At 52.2% G+C, this 20,555-nt stretch overlaps 2 protein-coding genes across 5 annotated transcripts in view; both read right to left on the reverse strand.

Moving 5' to 3' along the window:
* The window catches only part of GNB1L (G protein subunit beta 1 like), a 45,764-nt gene extending 26,461 nt beyond the window's left edge, over positions 1-19,303 (reverse strand). Inside the window, exons 1-3 of one of the 3 annotated variants that reach the window (XM_059893933.1) lie at positions 19,277-19,303; positions 19,121-19,177; positions 8,649-8,727 (exon numbers count right to left, since the gene is read on the reverse strand). The gene's annotated coding sequence lies outside the window, so the exon portion shown is untranslated. Of the gene's footprint in view, positions 1-1,292; positions 1,350-8,648; positions 8,728-19,120; positions 19,178-19,276 lie in introns of those variants that run through there. The other 2 variants (XM_059893935.1, XM_059893936.1) reach the window with 2 other exon arrangements.
* Positions 15,228-19,346, reverse strand: RTL10 (retrotransposon Gag like 10). 2 transcript variants are annotated; one of them, XM_059893932.1, is made up of 3 exons: positions 19,277-19,311; positions 19,121-19,177; positions 15,228-17,545 (listed from the first exon to the last, which is right to left on the reverse strand). In XM_059893932.1, the coding sequence occupies exon 3, from the start codon at positions 17,316-17,318 to the stop codon at positions 16,176-16,178; it is 1,143 nt and encodes a 380-aa protein (XP_059749915.1). In that variant the 5' UTR covers positions 17,319-17,545; positions 19,121-19,177; positions 19,277-19,311; the 3' UTR covers positions 15,228-16,175. The 2 variants fall into 2 exon arrangements, with proteins under 2 accessions (XP_059749915.1, XP_059749914.1); XM_059893931.1 differs by having other exon boundaries at positions 19,121-19,346.
* Between the last annotated feature and the right edge of the window lie 1,209 nt (positions 19,347-20,555).

A 20,555-nucleotide genomic window follows, 5' to 3' on the forward strand; every position in this document is an offset into this window, starting at 1 on the left:
AACATTATAAACAATATTCTATGATCACAGTGCAATTAAACCAAAAAATTAACAAAATAAAACCCAAAAAGATCTTTCCAACTAAAAATTTTTTTAAATTTATTAAATGACTTCTAAGTAAAAGGGGAAATACTTAAACCACAAATTTTTTTAAATGACAAAACATTACATACCAAGATTCATCAGATATATTTAAAGCTTTGGTCAGAAGAAGAACAGAGATTGATATCACTTATCATACAAAAATAGCAAATACAATATTAGCAAACAAAATACAACATCAAATTAAGAACATAATACATGCTGACCAAGTGGAATTTATCCTAGAATGCAAAGTTGGTTCAATTAGGAAATCCATTAATGTCATACATCATATTAATAGATTTATGAAGAAAAAGCATATGATTATCTCCATAGATGCTGAAAAAGCCTTTGACAATTCAATACCCATTTTTAATTAAAACACTTAAGCAAACAGAAACTGATGGGTTTCTTAAAAATGATTATAATACACACACACACACACACACCCTCCTTAGTTCTAAAGCCAACACATTACTTATGAAGAAATATCGGAGGTATTTCTATTAAGATCAGGATACCCACTGTCTACACTACTAGTCAACATTGTATGGGAGGTTTAAGCTGATTCAGTTAGACAAGAAAAATCAATTAGAGGCATATGAATTGGAAAAGAAGATGTTAAATTCTCTTCCAGATGACATGATGGTATACATTGAAAGCCCTAGATAATCAATGATAAAACAGATCCAAACATTAAAAGAACAGGACTCCCCTGGAGGTCCAGTGGTTAAGACTCTGTGCTTCCACTGCAGGGGTCATAGGTTCGATCCCTGCTCGGGGAACTAAGATCCTGCATGCTGTGCGCCATGGCCGCGGCCAAAAAACAAACAAGCAAACAAACAAACAAAAAAACAAACATTAAAGGAAAACTTCAGTGATAGTAGCAGCAAATAAAACTAGCAAAGAGAACTCAACAGCTTCCATGTACACAAACAATAACCCGTCAGAGAAAATCCCACTTACAATACCAACTAAGAAGATAAAATACTTAACAATAAATTTTTTAACTTTTGCACGTCAAAAGAGATAAAAATCAAAGTATCTTTAAAACACATAAAGTCTTCAAAATTAAAGAAGGACTAAATACCAAATAGAAAATTGGGCAAAAGACATGAATAGACAATTCACAAATGAAGAAATGAAAATGGCCCTTAAACATAAGAAAAGATGCTTAACCTCACTCATGGAGAAATGTAAATTAATACCACCTTAAGAGGCTTCTGGTTCTGGCCAGGATGAAGCAGGCTCACTACAGCCTCTCTCCTCTCTATCTGGCCGATTGCAACTAAAAACTCTAGACAAAATATAAACAGCAATTACTTGAAAACTCTGAAAACTGAACAATAGCAGACAGACTTTGGAGGCCAGCAAAAAGTTGGAGAATTGATCTGAATGGGCACAAGCTTCCTGCTTTTATTTTTATGTCTTGGGGCACTGCCTTGAGGGTGGGTCCAAGTTGCACTGCTGCAAGGCAGTGGTGGCTAAAACTTGGAGAGACACTTTTTCTCTGCACTGAGATTAGTTTAAGTCCTAGATTGAGTTAAAAACAAGAAATATAGTCAAAAAGCCAATAGAATCCTAGATTCTAAAAAGTTAGGGTTCGACTCCCTGATGGCCTGTGTTTCTCTTCTCTCTTGGCCCTGCCCCAAAGATGGGCCCTGGACACGGAGCTATGTGGAAGAAGTAACTCTGAGAGACCCCTGTCTTTCTGGCCAGAGGAACCATGGAGAAAGAACCCTGCCAGATCCTATGTGGGTATGAGAATGGCAGAGAGGAGAGAGCTAAAGAAAAAGATCCCTTAATTCTGTGAATGAACCCACAAAAGCCCCAGGCTCTTCTCTGAGCTGCATACGTGTGGGATAGACCCAAAGCAGCACCAGCTTTAAGACCTGAACTAGGACCTAAACCACTGCCCAAGTCTCAGGCTGACCCCAGAGTGGCTGGTGAGTGGGACAGACCCAAAGCAGTGTATAAAGAGTCTTGAAAATGGAAATGAGAGTAAAACTGTAGCCCACAGAGGGTGAGACAATCTAACTGGGTTGAACGCCTGTTAACACAAAACTCAACATTCTCCAGAGGACCCAATGTAATACCCGGTCCAGGGTATGTCTAGGATACAACACAAAATTATTCAACACACAGAACCAGGAAATGAGGTCAATTCTCAAAGGAAACGACAATTTACAGATGCCAACCTCAAGACAGTTCAGATGTTGGGAATATCAGATAAGGGGCTTTTTTTTCCCATAAATTTATTTATTTATTATTTATTTATTTATTTTTGGCTGTGTTGGGTCTTCATTGCTGCGCGTGGGTTTTCCCTAGTTGCGGCGAGTCGAGGCTACTCTTTGTTGCGGTGCGCAGGCTTCTTATTGCCATGGTTTCTCTTGTTGTGGAGTACGGGCTCTAGGTGCACGGACTTCAGTAGTTGCAGCACACAGGCTCAGTAGTTGTGGCTCGCGGGCTCTAGAGCGCAGACTCAGTAGTTGTGGCACACAGGCTTAGCTGATCTGCGGCATGTGGAGTCTTCCCAGACCAGGGCTCGAACCTGTGTCCCCTGCATTGGCAGGCGGATTCTTAACCACTGCGCCACCAGGGAAGTCCCAGATAAGGGTTTTAAAGCAGGTTTTATGATTATACTCCATGAGGCAAAGGTAAACACACTTGAAATGAATGAAGGAAAGTTCCCAGCGGAGAGAAAAATTTTTTTAAAAAAAGGAAGTTCCAGAACTAAATAATACAATATCTGAAACAAAGACATTCAATAATGGAATCATGGATGACAAAGGAGAGAGTCAGTGACATGAAGACTGGTCAACAGAAATTATCCAATATAAGATCAGAAAGAAAAAAGACTAGAATAAATGATTAGAGCATCAGGGACTGCAGAATAATAGAAAAGGTCTAACATTCATGCATGGGAGTCTGAGGAGGAGAGGAGATGGGGTAGGAAAATTACCTGAATAAATAATGCCCGAAATGTCACGAATTTGGGAAAAGACACAAATGTATAAATTCAAGAACTCAATGAATCATAAGCAGGATAAACTCAAAGAAAACCATACTCATATCATAATTAAACTGCTGAAAAATAACAGCAGTAAAATCCTGACAGTAATGGCACATTACACATAGGGAAATAATCATCTGTGTGAACGTGAATTTCATATCAGAAACCATGAAAGTCAGAAGACAGTCGAACATCTTTAGAGTAAACAAAAGAACTCTACATCCAGCAAATTATCTTTTGGGAATGAAGGCAGAATAAAGGTATTTTCAGGTGAAGGAAAACCAAGAGAACTTCTTGCGGGAAGAAATCCTCTAAAAGAAATATTAAAGAAGGTTCTACAGCTCAAAAGAAAGATCAGAAAGAAATGTGGAACTCCGAGAAGATAGAGGAAGAGAAATAGTAAACATAAAAGACAAATTTCCACCTCTTAAGTGAACATGTATATTGTTGGGGTTTGCGATCTGACAGCTATAACATTAAGGGGGGAGGGTAAGGGGACCCATATGGATGTAAGGCTTCTACTAACTATTAAAAACATAATATATAAGAGATATAGACAAAAAGCTAACAGAAAATTTAAACAGAGTATTTGAAAATATCCAAATAATCCAAAAGAAGGATGGAAAGAAGGGACAGAGGGCCAAAGCATCAGGAAAATGAGAAAACAAAATGGAAGACCTAAATAGAACCATAAAAATGACTACAATAAACATAAATGCTCTCAACATGCTATTGTAAGACCCAACAACTATAAGCTATTTTTAAAAAAGCCTGACTGTAAATTACCTAGAAGAAACCTACTTTAAATATAAAAACATAGAGGACCTCCCTGGTGATCCAGTGGTTAAGACTCTGTGCTCCCAATGCAGGGGGCGTGGATTTGATCCCTGGTCAGGGAACTAAGATCCCGCATGCCACACAGCGTGGCCAAAAAATAAATAAGTAAATAAAATAAAAAAATAAAAACATAGATAAATTGAAAGTAAAAATATAAAAGAGATATACTATACAAATGACAAAAAAAAGGTGTAATGGATACATTATTATCAGACAAAGTAGACCTCAAAACAAGGACTATTAACAAGGAGAAGAAAACACACAATGACACAAGGCATCAATTCATCAAGAAGACATAAAAGTCCTAAACATGTACTCCGCTAACAGCAGAACTTCACAATGCATGAAGGAAAAACTGATGGAAATGAAAGCAGAAGTAGACAGATACATAATCACAGCTGGAGACTTAAACTCCTCCTCAGGAATCAACTCAACAAGTGGCCAGAAAATAGTACAGGAGACCTAATACTACTATCTGTCTACTGGACTGAGCTGACATGAAGTGAACATTCCACCAACAGAACAACTCATACTTCTCAAATATACATGGAACGTTCATCAAGATAGACCATATCCTGTGTTTTAAAACAAACCTTAAGGGCTTCCCTGGTTGTGCAGTGGCTGGGAATCTGCCTGCCAATGCAGGGGACACGGATTCGAGCCCTGGTCTGGGAAGATCCCACATGCCACAGAGCAACTAGGCCTGAGCGCCACAACTACTGAGCCTGCACTCTAGGGCCTGCAAGCCACAACTACTGAAGCCCACATGCCACAACTACTGAAGCCCACGCACCTAGAGCCCATGCTCCGCAACAAGAGAGGCCACCGCAATGGGAAGCCCGCACACCGCAACGAGGAGTAGCCCCCACTCGCCGCAACTAGAGAAGGCCTGTGCGCAGCAATGAAGACCCAATGCAGCCAAAAAAAAAAAAAAACCTTAAAAAATGTAGAGGAACCTTTGTTACTATGTGAGGTGACAGATGTTAACTGGACTGATCATGGCAATCATTTTGCAATATATACAACTATCAAATCATTATGTGTATACCTGAAACTAATACAATGTTATATGTCAATTATACCTCAAAAAAATGTAGAAGAACCAAAAGCTCACAATGTTCTCTGACCTTATGGATTTAACCTGGAATCAATAACAGAAAGACAACTGGAAAAATCTCCAAATATTTGGAAAACAAACAACATGCGTTTAAATAATCAATGGGCCAAAGAAGAAGTCCCAACAGAAATTGGAAAATATTTGAACTGAATAAAAATGAAAATATAAAATATCAAAACTTGTCAGATGCAGCTAAAGCAGGACTTCGAGGAAATTTATAGCATCAAATGCCAAATTAGAAAAGAAGAAAGAGGGAATTCCCTGGTGGTCCAGTGGTTAAGACTCCGTGCCTTCACTGCAGCTGGCCTGGGTTCAATCCCTGGTTGGGGAACTAAGGTACCACAAGCCTCATAGTGTGGAAAAAAAAAAAAAAAAAATTAAAATAAAGGTTTTCTTTAAAAAAAAAAGAAAGAAAGAAAAGAAGAAAGGTCTCAAATCAATGACCTAGCTTCTACCTCAAGAAACTAGAAACGAGAAGAAAAATAAGCCCAAAGCCAGGAAAAGGAAGGAAATAATAAGGTCAGAAAAGAAATAAATAAAACATAGAATTGTAAAACTACAGAGAAAAATCAGCAAAACCAAAGATTGGTTCTTTAAAAAGATCAATAAAATAGATAAATTGCTAGCTAGCCTGACAAATGAAAAAAGAGAAGAAACAAATTATAATAATGGAAGAAGGGTTATCACTACAGACACCACTAACTTTAAAAGGAGGATAAGGAAATACCGTAAACAACTCAGTGCACATAAATCCAACAACTTAGATGAAATAGAAATTGAAGACCACAGACTAGGGGGTTTCTAGGTCACCTAGAAGAAATGACCCGAATAGCCCTATAGCGACTAAAGGGATTGCATTTTTAGTTAAAATCCTTGCAAAGAAAAGAAAACTCCAGCCCACATGACTTGACTGGCATATTCTACCAAACATTTAAAGAGAAAATAGCCCCAGTTCTATATAATTTCTTCCAGAAAACAGAAAAAAAGGGAACATTTCCCAATTCATTTTGAGGCCAGCACGATCCTCATACCAAAACCAGATAAAGACAGTACAAGAAAAGAAAACCACAAGCCAATACCCTCATGAATACAGATGTAAAAATCCTCAAAAAAAATGTAAATCAAATCCAGCAGTATATAAAAAGAATACACTATGGGGGCTTCCCTGGTGGCCCAGTGGTTAAGAATCTGCCTGCCAGTGCAGGGGACATGGGTTCGAGCCCTGGTCCAGGAAGATCCCACATGCTGCGGAGCAACTAAGCCCGTGCGCCACAACTACTGAGCCTGTGCTCTAGAGCCTGTGAGCCACAACTACTGAGCCTATGTGCAACAGCTACTGAAGCCCGCGTGCCTAGAGCCTGTGCTCCGCAACAAGAGAAGCCAGTGCAATGTGCACAATGAAGAGTAGCCCCCGCTCGCCACAACTAGAGAAAGCCCGCGCGAAGCAACAAAGACCTAATGCAACCAAAAATAAAAATAAAAATAAAATAAATAAGTTTAAAAAAAAAAGAATACACTATGACCAACTAGAGTTTATTTCAGGAACGCAAAGCAGATTCAATATTCCAAAATCAATAGAGATAACTCCATCACATTAACACACTAGAGAAGAAAAAACACAAGACCATATCAGCTACACTGATACAGAAAAGGCATCTGGCAAAATTCAACATCCATTCATGATTTTTAAAAACTATCAGTAAGCATGATCCACAATAGAAAAACGGATAAATTTCATTTCAAGAAAATTAGAAACTTTTGCTCTTTGAAAGATGATGTTAAGAAAATGAAAAGACAAACTACAGACTGGGAGAAAATATTTGTAAATCATGCATCCACAATATATAAAGAATCCTCAAAATTCATTAGGAAAGTAAAGAAAAAGTAAATAAAAACAGAAAGTAAATTTAAAAAGAAATGGGCAAAAGATGTGAATAAACACTATAGCCAAGAAGATATGCAAATGGCAAATTAGGACCTGAAAACATACTCACCAGCTTCGGTCATCAGGGAAACGCAAACGAAAGCCACAGTCACGTGCACTACACGCTTATGGGAGCGGCCCACATTAAAGACTGACCACACCCCTGGCTGCTGGGAAGCATGTGAAGCAAAGGAACTCTCCTATGAATATACTGGTACAATGGCTTTGGAATAAAGTGTGGCTGTTTCTCCAAAAAAAGTCCCAAACTGGGAACAATCCAAACATCCATCAAGGCTGAACAAACGGTGGTACACCCATCTTCAACAACAAAGGGGCACTGATCACGCCTCCCCACGAATCAACCTCAAAATCCTATATCGACTAAAAGCAGCCAGAAAAAAAGAGTAAATACCCTATTCTATTCACATAAAATTCTAAAAAGTGCAAACTACCCAGTAGCGACAGGAAGCAGATGAGTGGCACCTGGGGAGGGGCGCTGCAGGGAGTGGGGAGAGACCTTACAAAGGTCGAAGGTTGGGAGCAAACCCTAGGGATTCCCTAAGGACAGCAGGTACATTCATGTCTTGGGTATAGTGATGCTTACACAGGTGTTGGAACTTATCAAATTATCCACTTTAAATATGTGCACGTTTTAGTATATCAGTAATATTTTTAAAAACTCAACAGCAACTAAACAAAAGATCTGAACAGACGACACTTCACCTATAAGGTGTACAGACGGCAAAGAAGCACAAGAAGATGCTCAGCATCCTCAGCCTCTAGGGAAATGCAAATGAAAACAACACGGTTCAAATGAAGAAGACAAACCCCCAAGGAAGCCAACGGCCGCTAAGCCGCCGGTGAGGATACAAACTGCACACACGCCCTGGATGACAGCCCAGCAGGTCCCTGGAGCACAAAACAGCCGATCGTCAAGTTGCCAGCACTCCACCGCTGGATATTTAATCTAGAGGAATGAAAACATATGTGCAAACAAACACCTGTACCTGACTGGTCTGTTCTATTCAGAATATCGCCCGAATGCGAAATGACAACACACTCTTGAGCAATAAAACAGGAAGAAAGTATTGATGAACGCAACACAATGGACGCCTCCCCAGAAAATCAGAGCGAGTAACAGGCTACATACTGCTTGGCCCTATTCACACGGCATTCTGGAAACAGCAGGGCCAGGTAGACAGCGTGACTGGAGGTGCCGGGGGCCAGGGTCAGGGGTCAGGGGTGGGCTCATGACCAAGGGGCAGCGAGAGGAGGGCTCTGACCGTGGAGCGGTTTCTGTACATGTGTTGGGACTCCCTGTAAGTACGTGTCTTAACAATCAGTCCTGATCGATACTGTGAGTTCACAGTGATGAAGGAAACGACTGAAGAAATAGACCAACGGGGAGAGCAGACAAATCTGAGCAGAATTCCAAGTGACCTGCAAGGCGGTGGAGCTGGACCCCTGACTGCGAGGGTGTGCGTGGAGGCAGCCCTCCTCACAGGGGAGACCCGACAACCGCCACCGTCCAGGCGATCAAGGTCATGCTGACGGCACGTTCCCTGGGTCTGATGCGGTGCAATGGCCCTTTATCTTGGAGGTCTTGCTCCTAGAAACCCAGACCCCAGGCTAATCTCGAGAAACACACACGGCAAATCCCAGCGGAGGGTACTCACCTCGAAACTGTCTCGGGTGTCACAGCCCAGAGGGACCCAAGGGGATGTGACCAAGTGTCACATGGTCCTGGCTTAGGTCCTGGAAAAGGACACAAGAGAAAAACTAAGGAAATCGGAATAAGCTCCAGACTTGGGTGGATCACAGTGCTCGAGGCTGTTCATCACGGGACGACCGGGCCGTCCCCACGCACAATGGTCGCAAGGGGAGGGCACCAGCACTTTCCAGGCACGGGGCAACCACTGGGCCGCCGCCCTCCTGGCCATTTTTGAAGAGGCTATTTTTCAAATAACATATATTGAACAATATTTGGGGGCTATTTTTTCTTGACCTACAGTTAATGGTATTTGATTTACCACTAAGGTATTATGAAAACCCAGTTTCCTGCCTAGATTTTTCTGGCTTTAGATCCAATTTCTCATTCCAGTTAAGGTGACTTTAAACAGATTTAATGCCAATTTTTAAGTGCTTCTCCTATTTGAAGTGATTTCCCATCTTATTTTTGCCCTAATATAAATAGACTTAAATCCATCAATAGCGCCCCCAACACAAGGTTGTCAGTACTCAGCTAAGCAATTTACTGGTAACTTTTATCATCTTCATGCTCATCGTTACTCCCAAAGCAGAGCAGCACCAGGGAAGGAAGATGCTGACCCAGCAGTCCCCTCTCTCTCATGCGGCATGGCCATTCTAGTAGGAAAACTCTGAGCTGGCCGGTCCTCCAGGCCAGGAGGCACCGAGACCCAGTCCCTCTGCACCTCCCAGGCCACACCTGGACAGGCCATCCTGAGCAGGCCCCATCGCCCTCCACCTTCCTGATCAGCTCAGACCACAGCAAGGCCCAAATCCCAGAACTGGCCCCTGGAAGTCACGTTACAGACGCGGCGGCCCGGGGGCGGTCCAGGCCAGATCACTGGGAAGCCTCCTGCTTCACAGCAGGACATGGAGGTCTGACCACCGCCCCTCCCCCATCTCTGAAACGCAGGGAGGTCCAGGGGAGTCAGCACACAGCGCGTCAGCAACAAGCCCACGACACAGGACAACCCTCTAGGTAGTCAGCCTCTCGTCACCAAGGTCCCTGTGGGTCAGCGTCCCGTCCACGGCGCTGGCTCACTGGGTGAGGGCGGCCCAGTGAGTGACACCCAGGCTCCCAGGAGTGGTCCCCCAATAAGTAAGGCCGAGGACACAGCCCCCTCCGAGGAGGCCGGACTGGCCCACAATGCTGTGGAGAAGCTGCAGGTGAGACAGGGGACAGCCTGCTGGGTGACAGCCCTACCCTGTTCCCTGCAGCTCGCTCCCTGGGCCAAGGAAAACGCACCAGCCGCCCTGCCCTCCTGCAGACTGCCAAGCGTGGGCCCAGCCCAGGGAGGACCTGGCCCCAGCACCAGCCCTGGCCCCCCCCCCCCCCGCCCCCGTGCCTGCAGAGCCCCGGCCAGGCCCGGGTGCAGCGGCAGGTTTGCCCAGGGAACTCAAACTTCACAAGGAAACCATCTCTGGAGTGGGCTCTGCGTGGCTATTCGGAGTCAAAGGCGTGCTTCATAGCCCTCCTGAGCCTGTGCACGGCCAGGGCCCCTTCCCCTTTGAAGCCTCTGGTGAGTGATTGAAGCGTCTCCTTTCTGAGGGGCAGATAGCACAGTGTAATCTGACTCTAAGCCCCGGGATAAAGGTAGTTTGTTTCCTCTCAGCCTTTCTGTCAACACCTCCTCAGTAATTAGCCCTAATTATTACCAAGGGCCAGCCTCCCATTCGGTTATTAAATCAGAAATAGTATCGTGGCCGGGCATCTGTCAACGCCCGGCTGGCGACCTTGGATTCACTGAATCCTCTGTCAGTATCCGTGGCTTCAAAGATGCGGATCCTGGGGAGGGGTTCCGGGGAGGCAGCTCCCTGGCCCGGGGAGGGGGTGGGGAGGAAGACAGTGTCACAAGCGGCCCCGTGCTTAGCGGGCCTCAGAGCCCATTGGGGAGGCGGGAACCGGGCACCATCCCTACACTGCCTTCCCCCAACCCAGCCATGCCTGCCTCCCAGGGCCTGATGTGACCATGTGTGTGTGGGTGGGGGGAGACCAGGAACACCCCCATAGCCCTTCCCCAGGCCTGCCTGCCTCTGGCACAGCGTCGCCCAGGAGCCCAGGTGGTAGCCTCAGTTGTGCCCGGTTGCGCACGGCCTGAGGCTGGCAGGCCCGTGCTGGCTGTTCTGCAAGTGCACAGGGAAGACTCCTGAGCCCAGCTGGCAGGAGCCCCCTGAGTCCCGACTACAGCCTACCCACCCCACCCCCCGTGGGCAGGGCACCTCCCCGTGAGCAGGAGGGTCCACAAGCAAACTCGGGGATGGCTGTGGACATGAGTTTCCGAAGTGGAGCTGAGTGCTGTGCTCCTGAGGCCCGGGGAGGACAGCCACCCACCCGTCCTGGGCCTGAGCTTCTTGTTCCATCCAAGAGAAGCAAGTCACCTGCTCCTGCAAAGCCTGGGAGGGGCGCTGCTCCCTCTGGCAGGATCCACTGCTCAGGCAGCAGCAGCGCTGACCTCACCTCCCTGGGGCAGCATCCCAGGCCCTTGGGCAGCTGCCAGCAATTCGTGTGAAGCCCCTTGGGGGCTGTGAATGTCCCTTCCAACTCGCCCCGTGTTTGGGGAAGATGGCCACGGAGGACCAGGCTCCTCCGCTGGGGTCAAGGTCCACATGATGTGATGGGTGCCTGGGCAGAGGTGAGCACAGCCTGTTCTCCCCTAAGCACCTCTGCGGCCTGACCAACACAAGGTACGAAGGGCTTCCTACAGCTGAGGGCTTGGAGGCGCCAACTGGACTCCTTGGGATGGAGGGGCAGGCCATCCTTGCCGGGCCAGGAGGAAATGCCAGGGTGAGGAGCCACTGGTCCAGGAGCTGGAGATGGCAGGAAGGAAGGCCACTTGGGCGTTCTCAGCCGGCCTGCCCGGCACTTGCAGGCTGGGGTGGGACCGACCAGCAATGGGCTGCCGCCCTGGTTGTTCCCGGTGAAGGCACAGAAAAGCTCCATGTTTTACAGGAAGTGGGACCATTCCCAGGCACCAGCACTGGCCTCTGGGTCCCACTTCTGCCAGGCGGGATGGTCCACAGGGGCCAGTTCCCCAGGGCTGACAACAGTGCCCAGACGGCCCTCCCCAGGGCCTGGGACGGGGCCGATGCCCGCAGGCTGGTGCCCAGGAAGCTCCCGTGAACTCAGTCCCACTTGGAGAGGGGCCCCTAAGCATGGTGGTGGTGAAGGGCGTTATCATTTGAGGGCTCTTGGGGGCCGATGTGGCACTCCCAGTGGCCAGCAGGCGTCCCTGCACCGTGGCTGTACTTCTGCCATCCGCACAGGCAGGTGTACGGGCGCGGGCTCACTCCCGACCGCTGGCCCAGGCCGGCACTGCTCGGACGCACAGGTGGAAAGCAGCCAGGGACGTCCCTCTTCACCTTTTTACGGCCCCGCCAACAGGGAGACAGGGCACCCAGGGAGAAGGAACGGGCTGTCAAGGGCGCCCTGCAGGCCAGGAGATTCCAGAGTCACGTGAAAGGAATAATGTTTAAACTTGGGAATATAGAGTAATGTCTTCGAACCCTCTGTAGGGGTCCCAGATACGGAACAACTGGGCACATCCTGCTCGGGGCTGGAGCAGCTCTGCACACAGGGGCGACGTCAGAAGGATGCTCACGACAGCACTGCCCAAGACTGCAAAGATGGGAAACAAAGAAATCCACGTCGGGCGTTCTGATGGCCCAGCTGTCTCCCCCAAGTTCCCATGTTGAAGCTCTACTCCCAGCACCTCAGACGTGGTTGTGTCCAGAGGCTTCAAAGAGGGGATTAAGGTTCAATGCGGTCATATGGTGGGCCCTGATCCAATAGCACCGGTGTCCTCATAAGGAGGCGAGGACACAGACACACTGAGGGAGACCGTGGGGGTACACACAGCAAGGTGAGGAGCCTCGGGAGCAGCCAGCCCTGCCAACACCTCGATCTCGATGCCCAGGCTCCAGGACTGGGAGGAAGCACCTCCTGTCGCTTAGGCCACGCAGCCTGAGCAGGTGCGCACGGGGCATCTCTCCCCACGGCCCATGTGGCCCCCCTCATGGCTGCACAGCTGTGTCCCGTGGCTCAGCGCTGAGGGCCCCACCCACTTCGCGGGAGGGCGCAGCGGCTTCCTCAGGCCAGGGGAATGGAGGTGAGTGACGCGCACCACTAGTGGTTCACAGCGGTCCTTCCCCAGCCTCTGCGGTCGTGGAGAAATGTAGCCAGTGGAGCCCTGTCGGCACGGCCCGAGGGACCACAATGGACGGGGTGGCCACAATGTGGAGGTTCTGTTCCTGCAGCACACTCGGCCCGCCCTGACCAACACAGCGCCAGCAGCCTGGTGACCGCACTCCTCGCTGCCGGACCTCCAGGCTGTTAACAAGGCGGTGACCCCCACTGGGCCCTCAGCCCTACCCCGCCCCCTTGAGGACCGGTGATTCCGATGGCTCATGGTTCAGCCGAGACCGTGGAGCGAGCAGCCGCCACTGGCACGCGGGCCAGGGTTCAGCGTGCCCAGAAGCCTCCTGCGGTTCCCGGCACCTAGAACGTCTCGAGTCCTGGAATCACAGCAGAAAATCTGCCCGTACCTCCCCATGGTGCTTTTGTGACTTTTTACCGTTAAATCTTTAATCCACCTGGAGCACGGCTGGCACAGAGTGAGTTTCACTGTTTTCCAGACAACTGACCAGCTGCTCCAAGTCCTCTCACTGAATGATCCACTTTACCCCCATTAATTGGAAACAGCCCTGCCAGAGTGAACTAAACCCCTGTATTTATACGGCTTTATTTCCAAGTTCTCTGCTCATCCTTCCACACCAACTTCCACGTCCTTTTGTTCCTGCAGCTTTAAAAAATGTTCTGTATCTCACAGAACCTCGTCCTCAACACTTCCGGTGTTAGAAGTTTCCTTGGACACGGGCACTTTACAAACCTTCCCACAGTGCCCACCGTGTCCCAGCTTTAGAAAATGAGACCTCCGGGTATTTCCAAGGGAAGCGAGGGACAGACACAATGGTCTGGAAGGCACGCCCCAGCACAGCCCGCCTTGAGCACATCCAGCAACCCTGCCAGGCCCAGAGCACCTCCTCCGGGTGGGCTGCCTGCATATGCAGAGCCGGGAGTGGCCATGACCCAAGGGCCCTTCTGCCACACACAGCAGAGCCCCCTCTCCTGGCCCTCTGTGTTCCTTCTCCCCCCAGAGGAGAGCAGCTGAGTCATCACATCTGCCCAAAGGCAGGGCACAGTGCCAGCTAAAGATGGGGCAATCACTTTGCGGAACCATAGGCGCTGCCTGTCTGGAAGGCCAGCGCCCTCCCACCCTCTCCCGACCCCAGGAATGGGTGACCTTGCCCTCACAACTGAGGCCTGCCCCCACCCCCCGTCCTTTTCTTCATGGCCAGGTCACAACAACAGAACCCGTTTTCCACAGGTCATCTGTCCAGTCTCTCCCCAAAGCCCCGAGGCCTACCGTGGCAGAGCTGACCCTGAGGTATGCTGGACCATAACCCGAGCCTGCAGGAACCGTCTGGGGCCCAAGGGGGAAAAGGCCCCCAGTGAGACCGGGGGTCAGAAGGGAAGATGGCAATCTTGGGCTGAGGGAACTCACTCCAGGTCCACTAAGTGGAGACGGGAGAGGCAGCCTGTGCAGAGGGCTGCTGACTGGGCCACCCGCCACAGAGGGCGGCTCTGGGGCCCCAATGTTGCCAACGACACCAGACCCACAGGTGGGCCAGGCCACAGCTGACCAGGACAGCCTGCAGGAGGGGGGCCCGGGCCTGAGCAATAGCATGGGGGCAGCAGTGTGACCAGGCTGGGCTGGAACATCCAAATTTCTCCACTGGATCAGAACCAAGGGTACACACTGATTTCTTGTCAGCTTGCTTGTTTCACTTCGGGGCTATATCAGCTTCCCACCTACTTCTAAGACTCGCAGCTGTTTTACTTACGAGGTGTTCATGCCATAAAATAACTCACAAATAAAACCACCTGAACCCAGAACCTTTTCAAGCAAATTACTAAAGGAAGTAATCCCAACAATGTCTATTTTACTTAAAATTTTTTACCAGACACTTATTACTTTCCTTCCTAAAATGACTTTCTGATTGCAGTTGTATTTCCACTTCTTTTTCTTTCCTACTCTCCAGGAAGGTGTTTTCTTTTCCCAATTATAGGACCCAAAGGGGCCTGAAATGTTTGCCTATCTGCCCCTCGGAGCAGATGCACTGTGCCCCTCCTGTGCTGACCTGGGCTGGAGGAGCCTCCCAGTCAGCTATGTTACTAGAAAACCCTCCCTGTGCAGAGCGGGTCCTCCTTCACTCCACCCTCGGGCCTGGGGACTCACAGCCCTGGTCTGCTGCCTGCTCCTCACTTCACCGCCAGCCTGGAAGCTAGTTCTCAAGGCCACACTCCTCCCACCAAGCCTCCCACTCCCACCCATTCAGTCAGACCCTGCAATGATCCAAGCCCCTGTCATGAACCACACCTGCAATGCTGACCGGGTGTTCGCTGCTGGGCCCAGGCTCTGCTCCCACTGATGCACAAGGACTCACTCAGCCATGGATCCAACTCATGTTTAATAGCACCGATTGTGTAGCAGGGACACGAGGTTGACTGATGGAGCCCTACCCTAGGGACTCACAGTCCATCCAGAGACACAAGTCATTACAGCGCTGGGCGTTGAGTGCTGAAGCAGCCAACTGCACGAGTAGGTGTGGAGGCAGGACTGCTGAAGAGCAGAGGGGAGGGCAGCACGGGCCAAAACAAGACTAGATGCTAACACAGCAGGCAAATGCCTGGAAGGGAGCTAAGACTGGCAAGGAGGCCCCCACCCCATCCTCCTGCATCAAAGCTGTCCCAGTGGGCCAGGGCTGCTGGTAAGCCCATACATAGGGAAGCACCCTTCTCTGCCAAGACACCCTCCCACTTACACTGAATAATGAAAGCAGCTGCTTCCTCCATGCAGCCTTCCTTAACTTCCAGTCCAGAGGATAGGGGACACAGGGAGCAGAGACTGGGGCAGGAGTCAAAGCAGACACCACAGGAGTTAGGTCCAAAAGGGCTGGCACAGCAGACCCAGTCCAGTCCCAGCCAGCACTGAAGGCGGTGGGTTTGGGGTGGAGTAGTTACAAGGACTGTACAAACTTGATGGGGACTGACCTACGCAACTCTTTCCAACTAGCGGGAACAGACCAGGTGAGAAGGCGCTCCCCAACAAGGTGTTGGGATGCAGCCAAGAGCCCAGTGGGAGGCAGCCTCTGGGCTACTGAGGGAGTTGGAGAATGAGGGGCACAGGGCAGAGGCCATTGTCCTGCTGTGCCCTGGGGTGGGGGTTTAAGGGGAGCTGTTTGTGCTCAGACATGGTAGTCGCCAAACAAGTGCATCTCCTGCCCAGCAAAGGGGCAAGTGGACAGGGCACTACCTGGTGTACCCCATCTACAGTTAGCTGGCAATACCCCACTGTCCTGACAGGGGGCCGTGGGGTTCCCTGGTCACGCAGGCCACTTCATGACAAGGGGGCACTGCCACACCTGCCCAGGCCGTGTTCGGAATCCAGTGCCGTGGGTTGGGGCATGGGACAGAATGGTGGTTCTCCTGGGGTCGCTGGGGTGTCCACTGCCCCCTGTGGGGTACCTATGGATGCCTCCTGGCCTGCCTCTGTCTCAGAAACCTCTTTAGTTTTCTGGGGTCCTGGACCCCCTGGGTTAGTGGGACCACCTAGTTTCTGGGCAGGGGGTTCAGCAGATTCTGCAACTGCAGGGACAGGTTTGGGGGCCGCCTCCCCTGGCTGGGAGGAAGACGGCCCCACGGGACCAGGACCGGTGCTGCCTGCAGAGCTGGACAAGGCAGGAGGCTCCGCAGGCCCAGGGCTGCTCTCTATGGCTAGCAACTGCTCAAATAGAGTATTTCTAGATGTGGAATTGGAATTAGAAACAGTGGGGGTGGCCAGAGCAGCGGGGACAGACCTGGGGGGAGTGCCCATGTTGAGGGCCAGGGCCTCTGAGAACCTAGCTAAGTACTGTCTCACCACAGGCAGCTGTGGGGCCACTGGTGGCTGGCTCGAGGCCAGAGGCAAAGAACAGGGTCCTGCAGCGTGGTACTCAGCAAAGTTGTTCGGGTTTTGAATAACTTCCTCAAGATCCTGGCAAAAAAGCTCATAGTCGTCGGGCAGGGGCAGGTCTCCATCGAGGTAGGGGGCTGCCCACGCCCGGGCTCGGCCCGTCAGGCGCCCGAGGATCTCGCATACGCGGCTGAGGTTGTCCCGGTAGTGCTCAAAGCGGAAGGACATGTAATCGCCCAGCTGGGCCAGAAAGCGGTCCAACAGCCAAGGGGAGCCATCGAAGGTGCCTGGGTCCGAGCCGGGCACCCAGTGGAAGTCCACCCTGAGGGGCCGCGGGCCCATGCGCATTGCTGGGGGGCCCCTCTCTGCGGGCTTACCACCCACAGCACCACTCGCCGAGCTCTTCTGCTCCATGGTCGTGCGCACACACACAGGGTCCCCACAGCAGGGCCGCTCAATCCAGGGATCCACTAGGGGGGTGTACGCAACACCAGGAGTGGCCCCATCCACCTGCCAGGGGTGTGCATTGGCGTAGTTGGCTGCTGCCCGGATGGGATTGCGAGGGCCCTGGCGCCGGCCACGAGGCATGCTGGGAGCAGACGGGAGCTGCCACGCCAACTAGAGAAAGAAGGGGGAGAGGAGGGAGGGACGGCGCCCGGAGGGTAGGCAGAAGCGGCACGCAGACACAACGGGACAGACGGCTGCGGAGGGGTGCTCCAGGCAAGTGCTGAGTGGGGGGAGCTGACCACTGCGGCCTCAGAAGAGCTGAGAAGAGCTGATGGGACTGTCAGACGCAGGCCACCATCCAAGGCGATCTGTCCAAAAACAAGGTGGGAAGAGTGGGAACTAGGCCCAACCACCACCACTGGGCAGCCGACCCTGGGCCCCCACCAGGAGCTCTCCATGCAAGAGGGCCCAGAGGCCGGCCTGGGAGGTCCCAGAAGGCAGGTACATGCCACCTGGGATGTTTCAAAGGCAAGATGTGATGGCGGTGATGTCAATCCCAGGAGAAAAAAAGGGGGCCAGATCAGATCCCCCTGGGCTTCCTTGGACAGCCTGGATGGCTGTCAAAGAATTTCAGGAGAAGAGTAACAACAACAACCTTCACTGACGGCTCTAGTCACGCCCAACACTGACCCCTGACAAGGCTGGTCCTCTCGCCACCCCCGAGGCACGGTGGTGAGTGAAGTCACTCGTCTGTAGCCACACACGCCAACAAGTAAGTGGCAGAGGCAGCTGACCCCACCACACGTCACCACGCCAGTTACCAGCTACGCTTCACAGTCCTGTGAACCGTCTCCCAGCCGCCCAAGCACTGTACCGTCAGGTGCAGAGTTTGTCATAAAATCTTTTTACATCACAGCCCCAAAAGCATGGCAAGCACTACCTGAGTGCCTTCCAGCTTTCCCCCCACCCCCGTCCTGTGTCTTCCAGACTCATGTCGCTATTCACAATGCAGCCACCCCCACCCCAAACACATCCTCCCTGCATTCCCCTCCCTGTCAACAGCCCAGAATCCGACCCCCTCAGTTAAATTCCACTTGCTGTGTCTACTCTCCCCACCCCAAGGTGGTCCCTGCAAAGGGACTGGAGAGCAGTGGCCATCACCCCCCTGAGCAGCCCAAAGAGGCACAAAACAAAAAAGGAGGTGCAATTCCCGTCGGATGCAAGGAGCCCTCCCGCAGTCCAGCCTGAGGGTAGCCACCTCCCCAGTCTCCCTGCAACACGAGGTCCACTCCTGGCCTGCACAGAGCGCGCTCTCTGCTTCACCCCTCCTGGCGCGATTTCCCCAACAAGCCCTCCACACACACACACACACCCCGCCCCCCACTGCTCCACCGGCTCCCACCTAGGAGCGCCAGTCTGCACTCACCTTCGGGGCGGCTTCCCACGTGTTTACCTACCCCCATCTGCGGGAGCTCCTCCAGGGGGCACGGCCTGTTGGTCTTTCCGCCCAGAACCTCCCAGGGCGGCCTGCAGCATTCGGAGCCGCCAGGGCCCCCAGCACCTGCCTCCCCAACCCCCAACGCTGGTGGCGGGGCGGGGGGTGGGGGTCTTCCACCCGAAAGCCCGTCCCATCCTAACACTAAAAACACGCTAGGGCGGCAGAGACCCAAGACAGCAGGTAAATGCCGTCCAGTCCAGTTCCTCACCAAGCTCTGAAAAAACGATGACCACGAACCACTCCCGCTCCTGCCCCCTGTGAGGGTAGGCAGCCGCTACCGTGCGCGCCCGGGACCCCGTCCCGCCTGGCTCTCGCTAATTCGGGGAGCGAGGTTCCCAGCATGCCCGGCGCCGAGGGACCCGGCCCTTCCCCGGGACAGGACAGCGTGCGCCCGCGGAGCCGAGGCCGCGCCCGGTTCAGGCGCCGCCGCACGAAGCCCACCTACCTGCGGCCACGCGGCGCCACGACGGTCCGGTTCCCTCGACAGCGAGTCCGAGCGCACCTACAAAACGGACGAGACCGGCCGTCGTGAGGCGAGGCCAGGGCCGGCGCGGACCGGGGTCGGGAAGAGACGGAAGGGGGCAGACCCCAACGCACTAACCCGCCGGCCGCAGCCTGCGGCCCCAGCCGCGAGGAGCGCGGGTCCTAGCACCGCCGTGTCGCGCGGCCACGCCCCCTGCGTGCGCGCGGCCAACCCCTACGTCCCCGCGCCGGCTCCCGGAACGCCCCTCGCTGGCCTCCCAGACGCGCCGCGCCTGCGCCCTGCGTCGTGAAGCCGCGGTCGCGCAGGCGCTTCCGGGCCCTGCCAGCGGGGCAGCAGGGCGCGAGGGTTGATGGGAGCGCGCCCAGCTGGACGCCGCGCTGAGTGCCACGAGAGCAGGCGGGGCCGCGTGCGCAGGCGCAGGAAGGGCCGAGGCCCGAGGGCGGGTGGGGCTGCGTGCGCAGGCGCCGGGGGCGCGCTGCGCTGAGGACTGGCTTAGTGCGGCGGGATTGTGGCTTCCACCTGGCTCTAGCTGGGACTCAGGGACAGACGCCGCGACCACTGCCCTGAGTTACTGCTGAGCGTCAGGAGGGATGCTGGGGGCCGAGGGCACCAGGGAGGGTTGGCACAGAGGGGCTGCAGCGCTTCCTGGACGGAGTGCCCGCAGAGTACCCGTAGCTGGAGACCCGGCCGGGGCCGGGCGCGTACGTGCGCCCAGGAGCGACGGGGCGGGGTTGGCCCCGAGGACCGTCCCCTGAGGGTTCGGTTCCCTCGCCGTGGGCTGGCTGGCTCGACTCATCCCTCAAGGCTGGACCCCGAGCGGCTGCCCAGCCAGCGCCCCGACACAGGGAGGGCCGGTGCGGGGGGCAGCTGGTGCCCTACGTGCGAGACCTCTAGCACCTCGTGCCCCGGGGCCCCCAGGTGGGGGCAGGTTACCAGTGCCAAGGCGGCCGAGGTCACTGAAAGTGATGTAACACCAGCTCCCTTTCTGCCCTGGTCTAGCGACTTCTTCCATGAAACCATCTCTGAAATGTTATCTGCATTTACAGCCAAACTCACTTGCTTTGATCCTTGAAACGGAATCAGATTACACTGTACCTTCTCAGGGTTTGTGGGGCTTTCAGCAGCCTCGCCAAAAATAATAGAGGTGGCACCCAGCCAGGAAACGCCTCCTGGAAGTGAGAATGAAACTTGTATTTTTCGGTTGTGTCTTTCCTAATTGACCTGATAATTTAAACTTCCTGCTTCAAAGGAGAGGGGGAGTTCCCGACAGAGTTCCCGACAGTTTGGCAGCTAAGGCCAACTCAGGGCAGTCAGTGGAGAGTGGGCAGCAGACTTGTGCAAAACACCCAACCACACCCACCCAACTGGGCCACACCATCAGAAAATACCTTTTTGG

This window comes from Balaenoptera ricei, chromosome 14 (genome assembly GCF_028023285.1).
Source record: "Balaenoptera ricei isolate mBalRic1 chromosome 14, mBalRic1.hap2, whole genome shotgun sequence".
NCBI lineage: Eukaryota > Metazoa > Chordata > Mammalia > Artiodactyla > Balaenopteridae > Balaenoptera > Balaenoptera ricei.